This window comes from Equus quagga, chromosome 2 (assembly GCF_021613505.1).
Source record: "Equus quagga isolate Etosha38 chromosome 2, UCLA_HA_Equagga_1.0, whole genome shotgun sequence".
NCBI classification, from domain to species: domain Eukaryota; kingdom Metazoa; phylum Chordata; class Mammalia; order Perissodactyla; family Equidae; genus Equus; species Equus quagga.
This window is the reverse complement of record NC_060268.1, coordinates 57,239,181-57,257,771: the sequence shown is the minus strand read 5'-3', so window position 1 is coordinate 57,257,771 and position 18,591 is coordinate 57,239,181. Positions and strand designations below refer to the sequence as shown.

Below are 18,591 nucleotides of genomic sequence, written 5' to 3'. Positions count from 1 at the left end.
CTGTGGACTTCCTGAGGTTAATTGTACATGGAATTTTGTGTCCAAGCTTCTGGGCATTTTCATGGGGAAAAGCTCCGTAGTACTCATTGGATACTCTATGGGGTCTGCACTCCCTCCACTATCCCAAAGGTTGGGAAGGAGACTCACAGATTCCCTAAGTTCTGGGAAGTCAGGGAGCTGTGGAGAGACTTCTTAGCAGGCACTGATCTTCCCTTTCACCTCAGTGGACTTCCATTTCCTCATCTATAAAATCAGGTGACAGTTGCAGCTGTGTGAAGAGCTCTCAGTCCTTCTCTTCCAGGGTGGGCTGTCAATAAATCATGCCTAACCTAAACAAATCACAAGGGAGCAATATAGGTATGTTCTATAGACATGTGGCGATAATGCCAGAAGAATCGTTGTGAAAAGATTCAAAGTGGTTATCCTAGGGAGCAGGGAGATGGCTAGGGGGTGTCAGGGGACTGATATTTGTATAAAAAGCCTTACAGAGCCATCTGACCCTTTAAACCACGTACAAGTGTAATTTGATAAAATTACCAACTGAACTTGAAAATTAAAAGCAAAATTAATTAAAAACACTGAGGCAAAGAAATGAAATAGAACAACAAAAAGTATGAGATTGAACCAGCTTAAAAAAAAAAAATCAAAGTCTTCTTTTAGCTTTTAAAGACCACAACTGGCTGGAGTAGGAAGTGCCCAACTGTGATAAGAGAGCAGATTGCTGGTCAATTACATTTTCCTGCAAATCAATTGCCGAGAGAGAGAGGGGATGGGAGAGTCTTCCCCTTCCAGCTGTACCCTGTGACCAAGAAGCCCGGAGGCACTGGGAGAGGCTAGGAGAGAGGGACTTGGGAGTTGAAGAGTCCCCTTTGTTGGAGGTGTCCCCTGAGACACCCTGAGTCTCAGTTGGGGGCTCAGTCTCCTTCTGGAGGTGCAGAGGAGGTGTGCAGGCAGCGCAATGAGAGCACGGCTCTGCAATGACTTTTTAGAAACTGTGTTGATGTAGGAAGGAAGGACCTGTGGTGTGAAGGGTGGAGGAGGAGGAGTAGGTGACTTTCGTTACATTCCTGGCAGCACTTCTCCTACACATTCCTACCACCCCTGGGATTCTAACCCAGATGAAGGTGGCAGCTCCCTCAAAGAAAACTTTTCCTTTTGAGACTCGTTTTCTGCTCTTTATGGACTGTCGTGAGCCGTTCTCCAGGATATGTTGTTAAGTGGGAAAAAGCATGATGCAAAACAGTGTCTCCAGTATGCCAACCATTTGGGTGAGGAGAGGAGAGAAAGAATAGAAATGCCTGTGTGTGTGTCGTCAGACTTCGTGCTGTGAAGGGGTTCACGGTGACTGCGGAGACTGGCTGTCTCTAGAGGAAGCAGGGAGGTTGTGGGGAAGGAAGAGATTCCAGCCTTGATGGCTTTTGGGTTTTGAGCCTTGGGAATTTATTACCTATTTGGATAATAAGATCTGGCTTCTCTAAGATGTCTCGAGGGGCCGGCCTGGTGGCGCAGCAGTTAAGTTTGCACGTTCCACTTCTCACTGCCCGGGGTTCGCTGGTTCGGATCCTGGATGTGGACCTGGCACTGCTTGGCAAAAGCCATGACGTGGCAGGCGTCCCACATATAAAATAGAGGAAGATGGCCATGGATGTTAGCTCAGGGCCAGTCTTCCTTAGCAAAAAGAGGAAGATTGGCAGTAGTTAGCTCAGGGCTGATCTTCCTCAAAAAAAAAAAAAAAAAAAGGATGTCTGGGAGGCTTCCCCTCAAGAAGCCCTTCCCAAACCATGAGCCCCTGCACCAACCCGCTGCCTGTGCCTCCCACCCTTGGGAGCATGGTTGCTCAGAGAAGCAGTTGTTCTGACACAGACTGAAAAAGTTTTAATTTCTGGGCATCCACCTCCTTTTCAATTTACCCCTTTCAAAATAAAATCTGTAGTGTTTTCTCTAACTTGTTCAAGCTCAATTATACTGACTTGCTTTGTTTTGTTCTTTGCAGGATCCAAGTGGACCTATATTGGTAAGTAGAGATCTTAAATACTTTTTGGAGGGATGGCTGTATCTAATGAGAAAGCCAGAAATGCCATGATCTGTGGAGATTATTTTGGGGGTTTGAGACAAGCAGTTCTGGTGCCGTTAAAAGAGGGCACAAGGACTCTCTGAAGATCGCTCCATACAGGTGGCATACAGCACTTTTTCCAGCAGATGGGCCTGCTCTGTGCACTTGAACTGTGAGTCAGAGCCTTAAGGCTTCCAGATTCCTGCAAGGATTTCTCCCAAACCTCCCAGGAGAAGATGCCTAGGTTATCCCCAGACTGCAAGGACGCTGGGCAGGAGAGAGACTTTCTCCTCAGTACGACATTGATCCAACAATAAACAAAGAATAAAGGGCTCCTTTCTGAAAGTTTGGCTCAGGCCCCAGGACGTACACTGTCAGTGTGTCTAGAATTAACTTCTTGTTGCCATGTTTGTAAGCAAGTAATGGACGAAGTGGTGATGGTCAGTTTTTAGTACAAGAGGGATGCTTGTCTTAAATGGTGAGAGAGGGACATCAAGTGTGCAACGGGGTTTCCATGGGATTGGGTTAACAACGGCATTAGCCCTCTGTGGCAGACCTGCAAGATAAGCAGCTGGAAATTGGCTCAGCTGGTGTGTTGCAATGAATTGGAAATTTGGCCATGAGTTAGAGTGGGAATGGGAAGCCAAAAACTTGGGCCCACTGGCAAGTACAGGAATGTTAATAATGTCTTGATAGGGACAGAGTCACAAGGGATGTGAAGGATAGATTATAATGGTGAGCAGGAGGGTGGAACCCGCCTCGTTGGCACAGGAAAGGTGGTGACAGGCAGGGAAGTAGATTATTACAGTGGAAACAGAATCCAGAGAAAGATCTGACTTAGATTTGCAAAAGTTAGCCTTTGGATATTTGTTAGCCCAGGAGGCGTAGAAAAATCACTGAACTAATCGACCTTTACCTACAGGCCAAGGTCTCCTTGGCTCTAGCATTGCATTGCTCCATCATTACTAATGTCCTTTATGTACTTATTATGTGCAAGGCTCGTTGCTGAGTGGGTGAATAATTAGAAGGGTAGGCTGTGGTCTGTTGCTGGGAATCACTTAAAACTCACAATTCAAAGCAGAATATAATAGGTAATAATAACAGATAATGAATAAATGGTTCCGTGCTCTGATGGTTCAGAGGAGGACGAGAGTGCTAGAGCTGGATGGTCAAGGAAGCCTTCTTGAAGGAGGAGGGCTGTCACCTGGACCTTAGAGGGTGGGGAGGATTCAGTGTGGTGGGGAGGAAGAACTGTTGGCCAAGATGATGACATCACATGAGTGGAGGCAAGAAAGAGCAAGATGGTATTTGAGGGAAAACTCGTAGAGAAGGAGTTATAGAGGAGTGATGGACTCTAAGGTCCAAAAGATAGGTGGGGTCAATCAGGGGAGGCATGCGGGGGCAGGCCAGGCCTGTCCCACATTGTCCCGTAGGTGGAGGGGCAGGGCGTGATCTGCGTTTTAGGGAGAGTAACATGGTGGCTGGGGGTGGAGGGGGAAGGATGGGAGGGAGCAAGGAGGTGTTGGGCCTTTGTAGAAATCCCGTTCTGTGTCTTAATGTCCAGTTTACGGTGATGGCAGTAAGAGAGAAGGGCAGAGCAAGAGACCTGACTGAGGGAGAATGGGCAGAGTCTGGGCCTCAGGGCTCCTTGGGCAGGTTCAGTGTATGGGAGGTGACAGGAGCAGGGCGGACCTGGAAAGAAGGCGAGACTCGTCCTGGGCCTTATTCCCAACGATCTTGAGTGAGCCACGCTGAGTAAGCCGTGCACGCCCTCTGGGTCTCGCTTTCCCCATCTGTAACCTGAGGAAGGAGAGGTTTAGATCAGTGTTCCGCAAACTGGCTCAGGGTGACCTATATCAGAATCACCAGGAATGCCTTCCAAATATGCAGATTTCTGGGCCTAAGGGCTGGACCTGGGAGCGGAAGGGAACCTGAAAAACCTGTCTATTTCATGCACACTCCAAGTGATTCTTATGCACGCTCTGTTAGAAAACCTCTGATCAGATGGTTCCCAAGGCCTTTCTAGCCAGAGTCAGAGGTAACTTGCCCCATGGCCTCCCAGGTATAGTGGAAACGCAAATCAAGTCACTTCAGGGGTCCCTGCCTCTCTGTGACAGCCCCCCAGGGCGGAGTAAGATGGTTATGGAGAACAGAGAGACACTGCATCATGAAGGTGTGGGAGGAAAATCTTACTGCCACTTAGTCATGACGTGGTGTTCCCTGAGGGTGAGCTTCTCTGTCCAGCAGGGCGTCAACCAGACCAGAAGCATTTCTTCCTGACCGCCAGCCCTCTGTCCCTCCCACCTCGCACAATTAGAGCAGCTCTTTGCTGAGGAAGCAGAGGGCAGAGTCTAATGCTGCACGACATGCATGGGGTGAGCACAAAGGCAACTCTGGCTTTTTATTAGTGAAATGAACACACGCGACGTGGAGTCAGCGCTCCCCAGTGGGGGCCAGTGAAGGAGGACAGATGGAGGCCAGCTAAGGAGGCAAACGGGTCCAGGCTGGCAGCTGGCACCTGTTCTCAGAGTCACACAGGTAAACGGAGGGCCTGGCGTAGGCGCTGGGGAAAACAGTTCCAAACAGTAAGGGCTGCCTTGAATAGGGCAAGTCCCACCCAGCGCCACGTGCTAGTTTTCCCAGGGTGCAGACCTCAGCTGCTTTGCATGCAGATGCTGCTGAGTCATCCTGATCCAGCGGCCTCCTGCTGCCTTGCACAAGATAGGACTTCTAGAAACACATGGAAAGAACTCTGCCCTCATCCCCCTCCACACTGAGTCAGCAGGCTGACTTCCTGGATGGTCCCCCTGGAGACAGAAAGGCCATCTAACAGCCCAGATGGGGCCAACCCTGCCCCCTGCACTCCTCCTGGGTGGCTGAAGGAGCATCTGGATATGTGCTGGGTTTAGAATTGCTGAGTGGGCCTTCCCCCTGGAAATCAGCCCAAATCAATCCTGCTGGGCTTCACCAACTCTGAACCGGAGGGCGACTGTACGTCAGGTTGTCACGTGGGCTGAGGATAAACTCTAGTCTGCTGAAGTGAATGTGTGCTGTTAGAAGTCAGGATAGTGGGTGCCCTTGGGGTGCAGAGGTGACCAGAAGGAGGCACGAGGGGTGCTGGTCATGTTCAGTTCCTTGATGTAAGTGCTGTGCTCGGTTTGTGAAAATTCATCAAGCTGCTCACTTACGATACAGACACCTTTTCTGTGTGAATATTATGTACAATAAAAGAGTTAAAAAATTCCAGCTGGCTGGGAGAGTCATCTTTACCCTGATAGTTTTTTTTTAGCCCTCCCCCGAGAAAAACCAAAAAAACCCCTTACTGCGTTCAAAACAACAGAGCAACCGAAAAGAATGACTGTGTTAGAACTAACAACCCGAGAACACGTCATGTGAGCAGAGAATGGGCACCATGCTCCATCCTTGAGGATACCAGACATTGCTTTGGTGCTCCTCAGAAGTGAGCTAGTTCAGAAATAGACAAATACCACTGTTTGCTAGAGATTTGGGAGAAATAAGACAAACCTTCAAAGGAGGTGGGATGGAAGGGACCATGGAAGTCAAGTGCTCCTCCTGGAGGGGGAGTCCCACCTTTTGCCCAGCCAGGGCCCCGTGGGGCATCCATCAGCCCAGCCCCTCCCTAGTCTGGTGCAGGGAACTCTGGAACTCTGGACGGTGGCTTGGCCTGGGGGGTGCTGGGCAGCAGGCTGCAGCTGCTCCCAGGCCCTCCTGCCCATCTTCTCTGCTGTGGCTGGACGGCCCTCGGCTCTGGCAGGACTCTGTGTGACCCGGGTGCTGACACTGTTTTCCTCACGCTGTTCTCCTTTCTCCCAGGTGATAGATTCTCTGTCTTAAAGAACTTCCTTTGAGAATCAGAAAGGGATCCTCCCTCAGGGCAAACCTCAGTGGTTTTCTAGGCTCCCACCTCCACCCACCTTCTGTCCTGAATCTGCTGGAATATTAAGTTGCTATAAGTGAACTTTCCCTGGCGCTCAGGACATCCTTCCAAACCAGAACTAGAAATGGAACACATGGGAGGAGGCTAAGAGGAAAAACTCTTTGCTTTCTATTCTTTAGTCGTGATAAAGGCACACTCAAATGCAGTGTGAGGAACAGACAGTCAGAGCTAAAGGGAGAACTGAGAACGGCAGTCAGGGAGCACGTGCAATGAAAAGGCTGATTTAGTTAAGGAGAGCTCTTGTCTTCACCAAAGGCAGAGAGGCTTAGCCAACTCCGAACACCCCAGCGGCTTCTCACCCACTGCAGCTGCCACCCTGAGGATGAATGAGAAGAGGCACAAAGCACTCCCAGGGGAAAGAGCCAGAAAAGGCCAGAACATGTTTTTCATACCAGGAAACTGAATCTCTATCCCTGTGTCCTGGAGATTTCCCTCGAGGCTTGCCAGCCAACCCACTCTGTGCTGTAGTTCCAGTCACTTCTACTTGAAGTTGTGACATCCAGGATCTGTTTGGTTGTGGTTGGTCCACCCACTCGTAATTACTTCTCATCTTTCCCAAGTTACAGAATTGAGGTTTGTCTGTTCCAGGAGATCTTGGCCTGTAGCTGCCAAAATGCCTGCACTTTAGTGTTCCCAGCTGGCCTTACCAGCTGGGTGAAAAGATAGGAAAGCTAGCCTTAGTTCCTAAAGGCAGGTGGAGTGGCACGGGGTGGGGTCGGGTGGGGGGGTGTAAGGCAGAACACCAGGAGGAAGAAGCAGAAAGCATACAGAGCCCAGAACTAGGCAGACCTCCTGGGGAATATGTGCTAGGCTACTTTCTGGCAGAATGGCATTAGGAAAGTAACTTAACCTCTCTGACCCTCGGTGTTCTCAACTGTGAAATGGGAGTCATAGCATCTACCCTAGTGGTTCTCAGCAGCATCAGCATCACCTGGGGCTCGGGACGCCCTTCCCAAACACTAAGAGCTAGAAGTGAAACACAAGGAAGGAGGCTGGCACGAAAAACCCAAACCCTTCATCTCCTGTTCTTTAGCCGCAATAAGGCACCATGTGTGACTGGGTTAGAAATGCAAATTCTTGGACTCATCCCAGATCTATGTACGAATCCAAAACTCTGGGGCTGAGCCTCACAATCTGTTCTAACAAGCCCACCAGGTGGTTCTGGTGCACACTCAAGTTTGAGAACCACTGCTGTGCTTCCTAGGCTTGTGGTGAGGATTAGATGAGAAAACAGATGGAGAGAGGCTAACAGTGCCTGGCGCTTCGTCAGCACTTGGTAAAGCTAATCCTCACTTTCTGTCCCTTCGCCTCGCAGAGTTATGGTGGAATTATATTAGGTAATATGTGGGAAAATGCCTTTTAAACGCTACAGCACCAAACAAACACAAGTTTTGTCAGGCAGGATCTGCTTCTTCATGCTTTTCTAAATTGCCTGAGTTTTTAACAGTGAGAAGGTAGCTCCTTTTATATTCTGAACAAATGAAGAGCGTTTCCTTTGCGAGAAAGGGATTCAACAAAAACACAAGGGCTCCAAGCCCTCTCCCAAGGGCCTCACAGGCCGGAATGTTCTTTCTAGCCTTGTCCTTCAGACCAGGTGAAGTCAGATCAAATCTCCCTGGTGCTTTCCTGGCCTTTAGGCACCAGATATCCGGTTCCATAGCCATGGCCACCTCAGTCATGCAGCTGAAGTCACCAGAGAGCAGGTGGTGCCCTCTGCCTCCTCATCCAGCTGGGCTCCACTTGCATCTCAGCATCTGGGCTGAGCCTTGATTTAAGGCTTCCCAGTTGGAGTTCTGAACCTAGGCAGAAACCTACCCAAGCCCAGCCCTGTGCAGGGACCCTGCCCACTGGAGGCAGTCAAGTCTTGGAACCACAGGAGAGCTGGCTGGGAGAGCCGAGAGTACGTCCTGCCAGGCCTCAAACTGTGTTCGAACTTGCTCCTTCTGCTTTGTGCTGGTCTTGAGCCCCAGCTATTCAGGTGAAGGCAGGCAGGGTATATTCCTTCAGGAGCCCATTAAACCCTTGACAGCCCATCCTCGGCATGGGGAGAGAGAGGAGCCCGTGGGGGTAAACCAGCTCAGAAGAAAGATTTAAAGCCAAAAGGCTAAACTCAAAGCTGGTGTGTGAAGGTGGCTCCAGGCAGGGACTAGAAAGTCTGGTTTTCCATGAGAAAGAGACTGGATCAGAGATTGTTTCAGCAGGATCTGCAGTCTCCTGGCAGGGAGCAAGGGCCCTCCTTCTTGGTCTGCTACCGTCTTCCTCTGTGGTGGCAGCCATGGGTGTGAAGGATGCAGGCCCCACTGTGGAGCCCAGGAGCCCAGCCAGACTCCTCCAGGGGCCATGCCACGTGGCCAAGAAAGAGAGCGCCTGCTGGACAAAGACCATATTTCATTGATTCTCAGATACACACCTTTTCTACATTTTAGCATCTCTGAAACTGGGATATATCTTATCATCACTGGCATCTAGAAGCAAGGAAATATGGTAGTTGTTCCACAAGTACTCACTGAGAAGCACCCTGTTAGATGCTAAGAACACAAAGAAAGGAGCTGAAATGATTAATTTCAACAATAAATAGTGAAAACAAAGGGAGTGGCAAAAAAGTGTAAAATCAATGGCTAGTTGGCATGCCGTCCCAAGTAGCATATAGGAATGGTGGGGCATTGTATTAGACTTTGAATGGTAACTTTCTGAGTTTCAGTCAATCCGCAGTTCACATAGACTTCTTGGTGGTTTGGGATCAGTATTATAAGCATTTATAAACAAAGCAATTTAGGTGCTATTTTTTTAGTTTACAAAAGTTTTCTTTTAAGGAAGAAGCTTTCCAATGACCTGACAAGCATTTGATTTATGCCAACCAGGAAGGAACAATACTAGCTGCCACCTCCTTGTGTCTACAAAGGTTGACTCAGAACTGGTATAACTCTACATAAAATAGTTTGTTTAGCTCATCTTATCTTTTTAAATGATTTTACAATCACTAAGTTGTGACTGGATCGGCTGTGTGACTTCTGGATGAACTGGCTGAGACGCATCGGGGTCTCGTAAGGATGCCTGTGGATTCAGGGCAAATGGTTCATGCTGCCCCCACCTCTGGGGCAGGTGGTTCAGGAAAGGCTCCTTGGTTATGATGAGAGTGAGATTGACACATAACAGGAAATGGTGACATTGGCAGATGGTGCCTGGTACTTTCATAGGGTGGCCCCTCCTTGGTGCCCCATCTTGTGGGAACTGCATGAGAAGTGGAGAAATGAGAAAAGGTGATTCTGAAGTTTGTGTAACAAAGATGTTTTGTAGCAAGTCTGAGGCAGTTGTGTGAAGGACTGTTTCCCCTTTTGGCTTTGGCACCAGGAAACCCAGAGGCAAACTGGTGGCTCCAACTTGAGCAACTGTCTATTCTCCTATGACCTGCAAATCTAAAGATTCTCCCTTGATACTGCCCTTCTAGTTTATACAAGTTGATATGTGTTTTGTCTGCTCCTGAGCCCAAATGCTGTAACAAATAGAGTTCTGGAATTTTTATTTGGAAGGGACTTTTTTATTCTGCCTCCCTCTATGGATACCATTGTTTAAAAGTTTTAACAAATTAATACATTAATGAAATAGTTAACTTTTCTCTTTTTTTGTCAATCAAAGATAGATATAAAAACCAATCCAAGTTTTCAGTTAGCCCAAGATCATTGGTTCACGTTCATTCCACAAACATTTATTGAGCGAATACTAAATGCCAAGTGTTGGACCAGGTGCTAAGGAAATGAAGAACAAGGTGCGGTCCCCACTATGAGAATGTAGGAGGGGACAGTGAATTAGACATGGCCTTACAATACAGAGAGATGAAGCATGGAAGGAAGAGACCTCACCTAGTGTTTTGGGGAAAGGACTATAGAAGGCTTTCTGGAGGAGGAGATGTGTAAGCTGAGACCAGGAGGACATGGAAGAGCTAGCCAGGCGAAGGGCAGAGGATGAAAGGGCGTTAGGGGCAAAGGGACAAATTGTGCAATGATCACTGAGGCTCGTATGTTCTGGGGACTACCAAGGAGCTCAACAAGGAGAGAGGGGACTAGGAGACAGGCCAGGGTCAGAGAGAGGAGTTTGTGAGCCAGCCGAGTTGGGACCTCATTCTGGTGGCAGCAGGGGATTGCTGGAGCATTCTAAGTAGAAAACTGAGGTGATCAGACAAGCATTTTAGAAGGATCATCCCGGCCACAGGGTCGAGAGTGGATTGACTGTGAAACACTGGAGGAAGGGAGATCAGAGGGATGTGGGAGAAGGGGTTGGGGGTCTGAACCAAGGAAGAGGCAATGGGAGTCTTGACATGTTGGTATAATTCGGTGAGAAATGTACACACCTAACAGAAGTGTAGACACAATGCAGCCTGATTGTGGACGAGGGCCTGTCTCTATTGGGCTTCACGACGTATTCAGATCGCCATCCAGACTGCCATTATTGCCTAGATGGGACCGGACTGGGGAGCACTGATGTAGCCAAGCCCCACCCCCATTTACAGATGAGGGAAGGGAAACTCAGAGCTGTCAAGTGGCCCAAACAGAGCATGAGGAGCCAGGCCAGGAGCAGAGCCGTGTCTCCTGATTCCCGTCTCATGTGCTTTCCCAGCCATTTGGCAGATGCTTATTTTATACCAAGCATTGCGTGCCGTTCACTACACATCATGACATTGTGTAAAAGCCATTGAGGAAATGCAATGACTTTTTAAAAAAGTAAATAATGTAGACTTGCCAGAAACAAATCATGCCAAATTAACTTGCTTTTCTTCCTCTCATCAGGATAAAAGGCTTAGCGGTTAAAGAAAACACAATAGACTTAATGCCTGTTTGACATAAATAAACATTTGATACGGTTCCTTGTGACACACTCATGGGACATGTGGATCAAAGAACTAGTGTGCTTGCTAGGAAAAAAAATCAAAAGAATCCAGACATTGTTACTGTTGGCAGCACGCAGCTGGGAGAGATGTCGGGGTTCCTCTAGGGATGATCCTGAATCAATACGCTTTTCGGGTTCTTAGGGAGAGGACGGACAGCTGAAGGAGAGTGGTGATTGGAATCAGAAAGATCAGTGATGGAAGGGAGAACAGGGAGGAGAGGACACACATAAGTACAGAAGCACGCCAGGAGGCCAGGCAAAGTGAGTGGGCTGGGCTGCAGGGCAGAAAGTAGCATCTAGTGAGCAGTACCGTGTGCGTGCAGCCCATGGCGGGAATAGAGCCCAGGCTGCCAAGACTGAAAGGAAGAGGAACGTTGGCCACTGTGCTCGGTCCTTCTGGTTATTCAGGAAGGAGATGAAGGTGCGCATGTGCCACCACAGCCATGTTCATACTTGTATCTACCTTCTTAGATGTGTCTGTACCCACACACACTCACACCTCCATCTCTACACAGTGCACTTGGAGTAAGCTCTCTGCTTGTTTCTGAGGGTCAGGTATGTGCATTCACAGCTCCTGCCTGGAGAGGTGCTCAGGTGAAACCTTAAAGCAACTCCTCTGTTTCCTTTTGGCAGCTCCCCAAGAGTCTCCCAGCTCTTGATAAACCTTTCAGTGTGATGCTTAAACTCGTCCATCAGCAAGGATAAAGTAGGGAATGTCTGCATCACTGACTAAGATTGAGCGTGCAAGGTGTGCAAGTAAGACTGAGTGTGCAAAGATGCCTGGTCAGAAAATTTGTTACACTCTGGTAAAAAGTGGAGAATTGCGGGAATGTTATGCTCTCCTTTCACAGAACTGCCTCTCGAAGCACACGTACCTCCTGGGTTAATAACAAGCGCTTATTTCCAGTGAAGATCAACTTGTCTGATTACCACTGAGCAGTTTTTCCCTCCATGGTGGTTTCTTAGCACAAGGCTGCTGCAAGCAGGGCAGTGTTCTAGGGCCTCAGAGGGGTACGGGATGAGGAAGGAGCCATTTCTAGCCTCAAAGAGAGTTATCCGGAAGGGGACATACCTACACAGCATGTGGGGGCGACACCCTCCCCCCTACAGGGGCTGCTCGGGCAGGTGCACAGAGCCCAGCCCAGGGGAAATGTTCAGGAAACATTTGTTGAGTGAATGAAGAAAGAACAGTTTAGCTCTCTAATTAGTTTTGGCTCCGGGAGTCAGGAAAGGCACCAGGGACAAAATGGCATTTGATCTGGGATGGTAGGATTTCAGAGGCGAAACCAGTCTGAAATGAAAAGCTGCCTCACCATGTGTATCTCATTAGAGGTAAAAGGAGACACATAGGGAACCCTAGATTCCGGTGAGGTGAAAGGGAGAACTTGCTCTAAAAGGTTGGACAACAGCCCCAAAGAACAAAAGGAAGAATCGAGACTATTCAGTTCAGAAGGGCCGGGGAACCAGCACGTCTGGGAGTCCATCCCATCCAGACACTAATCTTACACTACCACATTTGTTCCTCACAACAGCCCTGTGAGGTGGGTACTGCCATTTTCACTTTGTAAGTGAAGCTCAGGGAATCTAAGAGCTGTGCCCAAGGTCACACAACTAGTAGGTGGCAGAACTATGATTGGCAGCTTGATCTGATGGCTCCAAAGCCCTTGGCCTTCCCACTGCACTTCATGCCTCTCTGGAAAGGAGACAGAAGTAGCCTGGGTGTAGGTTTTTAGGTGTGAGAAGAACCATTGAAAAGCAAGTTTTCTCCCTTTAAGGGAAAACTGAGGGAGTAGCTTTAAATAGCAGCAATAGATTAGATATCAGAAAGGCAATCCTCATTGGGAAAGCTGGTAACTGAAGAACTGGGTGAACCCAGGGTCAATGTTTAGGGGCCAGTCGGCTTTCATTTTAGTTCAGGTTCCACCCTGGGTAACTGCAGCAAGTTCTCGTCTTTTATCAGATCCCTCCTTTTGCTATTTCTAGACTCCCCAGGGAATGTTGACAAGGTCACAAAGCCCTCCATTGCTGCTTCTCTCCTCTAGCTTTGGACCATTGCCCAGGGCTTACCTGCTGGTCCCCTCACCACCTCATAACTGGTGTCGCTGCCCAGGCTCTGCACACTCCAAGCGCGTCGGGAGGCTGCCGTGGTGGAGAGCATGACTGTCAGGGTCAGAGCCAGCGTGTGACTTTGGGTGGGCCTCGGTCACCTCATCTACTCAATGAGAACATAGTACCTACGTGGTAGGGTCTTTATGCATATTAAATCAATACAGATATGTTGAGCATATAGAGCGGCGTTGGCAAACTATGGCCCACCAGTCAAATGCAGGCCACCACCTGTTTTCGTAAATAAAATTTTCTTGGAACACAGCTATGCTCGTCCATCTGCATATTCCCTATGGCTGCTTTTGCACCAGCGGCAGAGGTGGGGAGTACTGACAGAGACTGCAGCCTGCAAAGCCTGAAATAGTTACTAGCTGGCCTTTTGCAGAAAGTGTCAGCCAACCTCTACTACAGAATTATGCCCGGCCCACAGTAAGTGCTCATTAAATAACAGTTAAAAAAAATAACTCATTAGGCCTTGGAGTTTAACAAAATTTGATTGTGATCCTGGGATGAGACAAGGCACTTACAGCCTTAAAGGAAAATCTGAAACAGGTATCTCAGTCCTCAGCACTGCCTGAGGGCAACCGGCAACCATCATCCCTTTCCCAGGGGGCCCTACCATCGTGTTGTAGGCCCTGGCCTTGCTCTGCTGGCCTGGAGTCGTCCTGACTGTGCTTGCTCTTCCCCAAGGCCAGAGCCCTATTCCTCTTCCCTGCCCCAGGGTGACTGACAGTGAGAGCGCCCAACTCCTTCGAGAAAAACCTCCTCCTCAGTATGTGATCTGCTCCCTGCTTCCTCATGGCCGAGACGAGGCGCTCACAATAGTCTGGTCCAGGACTTCTCGGCCTCTGCAATACTGACGTTTTGGGCAGCATACTGCTTTGCTGTGAGGGGCTGTCCTGTGCACTGTAGACGTTTAGCGGGGTCCCTGGCATCCCATCTACCCACTAGATGCCAGTAGCATTCCCCGAGTTGTGACACCAAAAATATCTCCAGACGTCGCCAAATGTCCTGAGGGGCAAAATCCCTCCTGATGAGAACCACGGGCTTAGTCTGAAATAACCCTGCAGGCGGGGCAGCAACATTTCCATCCAGGACAGCTAAATTCATATTTATAGAAACAGTGTTCTTTGCAAGGTCACAGACCTGTTAAGATCCACTCAGTTTGTATCACTGGATCACTAAACTGATCGCCCACCATCTCTGCCTGAAGCACCAGCCTGTGGATTATTTGGGCTCGGGCCAGGCTTTCCCAGAAACGCTGGGTAGTTCCCCGCCTCATGTCTGTGTAACTAAGAAGGCTTATCCAAGTGCTCTGTCCCTCAACATGGGGAGGACCTCCCAAGGACAGATTTCTGGTCCCTCCTGCAGAATGTGGAAAATGCTTATGAACACCCCGCCTGCCCCCCACCCGCCTTGTCCCAGGCCAGTTTTCCAGCTTCAGTTTTTATATCCGATTCCACCTCAAGTGACAGGAAGAAACTGCTGGCAGCCTGAAAATAATAGTTTATTCATTGACTCACTTATTCTTTTGACCAGTCCTTAATGATGCCCTTTGTGGGCTGGTCGCTGGGGATCAGAGACAAGCACGACGCAGCCCTTGCCCTCAGTGGGCTGGTAGTTGAGGGACAAGCAGGCATGTGAACAGGTAATTACAATGGAGCAAATCAAGTGCCATGATAATGTGCCCTGGTGCTGTGGACGCAGAGTGGGGACAGAAGTCCTCAGTTTGGGGCAAGGGTCAGCCCTGCCTGAAGAGCTGATTCTTGAAAGACAAAGGAGTTAGCAGGGGAAGGAGAGCGTGTGAGGGTTTCTGTGCATTTTAGGGATGCGGATGGCGTTCCATCGCAGGCAACAGAGATCCAAAGAGTGGGTGAACGGATGCTTGTGGCGCAGTTAGACCCAGGATGGCACAGCCCACGTTTGAGGAGTGGTTTTGAGAGACACTTCTCCCTGGGTCTCCTGTTGCAGCATGGCTGGGAGCAGAGGCACTGACAGCTTTTGTTCCAGAATATCTTTTCAAGGATATTTATGTAGCAAATAGTCTGGCAAGATAGAGATAATGTCTCCCTCCAGGTCAGAAAGCAGATTTGTTTGCTGTCCAGTAAAATAAAGATAATGTCTCCCCTGGGGGCAAAGGTTGGGCAGGTTTGCTAACCACTCCCTTTAAAAGACTGGGGCTTCCTAAGCTCCGAGTTCCTCAGCTATAACTCCGAGCAGCTTGCATGGGCAGGTGTCACTGGGCCCTCATTGCATCAGCCTATGGAACGGGGGCTTGGGAAACAGGTGCAAATGTCACTCTGCTACCGCTGAGTATTAGACTGTCCTTTGTCTCTGACTCAGGAGTCTCGTGTCTTCGCCAGTATCCATAAAACTGTGGCAGGTTAACTGGTTATTCTGAGTGGGGTCCTAGGACTCCTCCTACCATGTTTTGACAGGTTGTAGTGCGGAAGGCAAAGGCTGGAGAGGGGGGTGGGATCACGAGAGTCTTGTGGGCTGCACTACAGACCTTAGGATTAATTCAGTTTTTAAAAAGACACGTGAAAGAATAAAAGAGTTGGGGTCCAAGGGAGAGGAGAGGAAGGAGCAGACTGTGATTCCAGGCTTTTGGTGCGGTGGGTGCTACCATCAGCTGAGCTAGAGAACCTTGAAGGAGGTGGAGGTGATTTTGGAGGGAAGAGGGTGAGAGAGGAAAAGATACTGAGTTTGGTTATTTTTAAATTATGTGTTTGCCTGTCTGCCTCCCCCTCCAGCCATGTCTAATTTCAGGAACCCACAGAGCGTCCAGTGGGGGCGTCCAGTAGGCAACTGGTCTGGAACTCAGGAGGAGACCCTCAGCAGGGCAGAGGTGGTATTGAAGCCACGGGAAGGGATAGGATCATCCCAGGGGAGTGTGTGTGAGAGAAGAGGAGCGAGTGGAGGACAAAACCACGGGGTCAGCTGATATTAAGGGGCAGGTAGCTACAGAGAGCTGAGAAGGGGCGGGAGAAATGGGAAGACAACTCAGATAAGGCAGTGTCCCCAGAAACCAGGAAAGGAGAGGCTTCAGAAGCGAGTGGGTGGGCACTGGGCCAAGGGCTTCAAGAAAAACAAGGACAGAAGAGTCTATTTGAATTCAGCAGGATGTGGGCCTGAAAGTCCGAGTCCCAGAGCAGTCAGATCTGAATGGGAAGTAAAGATGCAGAAGTGAGCAGTGTACACAATTCTTGTAAGATGCTTGGCTGCGAAGAAGGGAGAAATCAGAGCGGGAGCGAAAGGGGAAGTACTCATCCTAGTAAATAAACATTAGAAGCCCATGACGAAATAATTTGTTCTGGGCACATTCAACTTAGATATCCTGGGTTGTCCCTGAGCTGCTGTCTAACTGCTGAATCAAGTCATGGCTGCTCACCCTCTGCCTTCCACTTTTAACAAAGATGAGTGCTGAGAAGGTGGATGGGGAGAGAGAGGGAGAGCAGAGCGGCTTTTTGTCAGTCGGGAGAGACAGCTACCGATGATGACAAGCATGTGTGACATTTTCAGATCTCTCTGCCAGGGAAGGAGCCTGTCACAAAAGCAGCCTCTGCCCACGTTATTTGCTCTCCCACTAATTTCCTTTTAGTGCCAGAGAACGTTGCTATATCACCTTGTATGGGATATGCCTTTATCATCATTACTATTTGAAGTTTTCCCTTTTCATTCAGGAGCTTGTTGTGAATTACAGCTTCACTGACCCCCCCAGATCCTCGTTTCCAGAAAACCAGGCTATGTTTTCTCCATCTTCCTTTCATGCCAGCTCTATTCACAGCTTATTTTCTAAAACCCACACAGGAGAGACACCAATGCTTTATTTCAGTCAACAGCTATTTTATAGAAGAGAATAGCAATTTAACCAGAGTCAAATATTTAAACGTCAACAAAAAACAACCCTATGAATGGATAAATGAATTGTGGTATATCCACACGATGGAATATTATTCAGTTATAAAGAGGAGTGAAGTACTGATCTATGCTACAACATGGATGGACCTTGAAAACATTATGCTAAGTGAAAGAAGCCAGACACAAATCGTACTATTCTATTTATATGAAATATCCAGAATAGGCAAATCCGTAGACATAGAAAGTAGATTAGTGGTTTCCAGGGGTTGGGGGGAGGGGAGATGGAGAGTAACTGTGTAATGGGTGTGGGGTTTCCTTTGGGGTGATGAAAATGTTCTAGAGCTAAATAGCAGTTATGGTTGCACAACATTGTGAATATACTAAATGTCATTAATGGTAAATTTATGTTATATATATTTTACCACAATAAAAAACTAATTTTAAAAAAAAAAGCAGAGAGAGTAAAACGTCGTGGCTCCAGCCACAACACCGGCAATCTGATGAGGGCTTCCCAACGGCTTCTCTTGACTTTGGCTGCACATTGGAATCACCTGGGCAGCTTTTTAAAGCCACGTGTATCTGGATCCCACCCAAGAGCAATTGAACCAGATGGTAGGGACTGGGACCGGGGGCAAACTCAGAAGCCCTCGGAGATTCCAGTGTGCAGCCAGGGTTGGGAAATCCTGCTCTAGACCGGTGGCTCTCAAAGTGTGGTCCCCAGACTAGCATCATCAGCATCACCTGGGAACTTGTTAGAGATGCACATTCTGGGGCTCCACCCAAAACCTACTGAATCGGAAACTCTGGGGATGGGGCCCAGCCATCTGTGTTTTAACAAGCCTTCCAGGGGATTCTGATGCAAGCTAAAGTTTGACAACCACTGTTCCAAGTCTAAACCAAGTAAATCACAAATTTTCCTCAACCAATGAGCGTTTACTGAGCATCTACCATAAGTTTGGTTCTGTGATAGGTGTGAAAATATAGAGACCTACCTGGGCTCTCCTCAGACATCTAGTGGGTTAGATTCTTGGAAAAAAAGTCGTATATTAAAATGAGATGAGCCTTTTCATGGCTGTATAATATCCCATTGTATGTATACACTACACTTTGTTTATCCATTCATCTGTTGATGGGTACTTGGGTTATTTCCACCTTTTGGCTATTGTGAATAATTCTGCTATGAGCATTGGTGGACAAGTATCTGTTTGAGTTCCTGTTTTCAATTCCTTTGAGTGTATACCTAGGAGTAGAATTGCTGGATCATATGATAATTCTGTGTTTAATTTTTTAAGGAACCACCAAACTGTTTTCCACAGTGACTGCACCATTTTACATTCCCACCAGGAATGTACATTTGGGGTGATGGAAAAAGTTTTGGAAATGGATAGTGGTGATGGTTGCACAACAGTGTGAATGTACTTAATGCCACTGAATTCACTTAAACATGGTTAAAATGGCAAATTTTATGTCATGTATATTTTACCACAATAAAAAAAAGAGTAAAGAAATGAGATGAGCCATGAAAACAAGTTTAGAAAAGGAAGTTATGTTCCTCATAGTCAACACTGAATAATATTCTTTTTAAGGGGGGTAGAGCAGGACGTCTGGTTCAACTGTGGGCTTGGCAGTTTTACATCTGCCATGATTCCTTTGTGAATGGGTCAAAGAAGATCAAAGAGAATAACGTGTGTTGAGCGCTGACCAGTGACTTGGGCCTGGCTAGGTTTCA

General features: G+C 48.2%; 1 protein-coding gene across 2 annotated transcripts in view; it reads left to right on the top strand.

Annotated features, from left to right (window-relative positions):
* The window catches only part of CA12 (carbonic anhydrase 12), a 49,563-nt gene that overhangs the window by 4,121 nt on the left and 26,851 nt on the right, over window positions 1-18,591 (top strand). For both annotated transcript variants that reach the window (XM_046652376.1, XM_046652375.1), the window contains exon 2: window positions 1,994-2,014. In XM_046652376.1, the coding sequence (XP_046508332.1) occupies window positions 1,994-2,014 (21 nt within the window). The remainder of the gene's footprint in view (window positions 1-1,993; window positions 2,015-18,591) is intronic.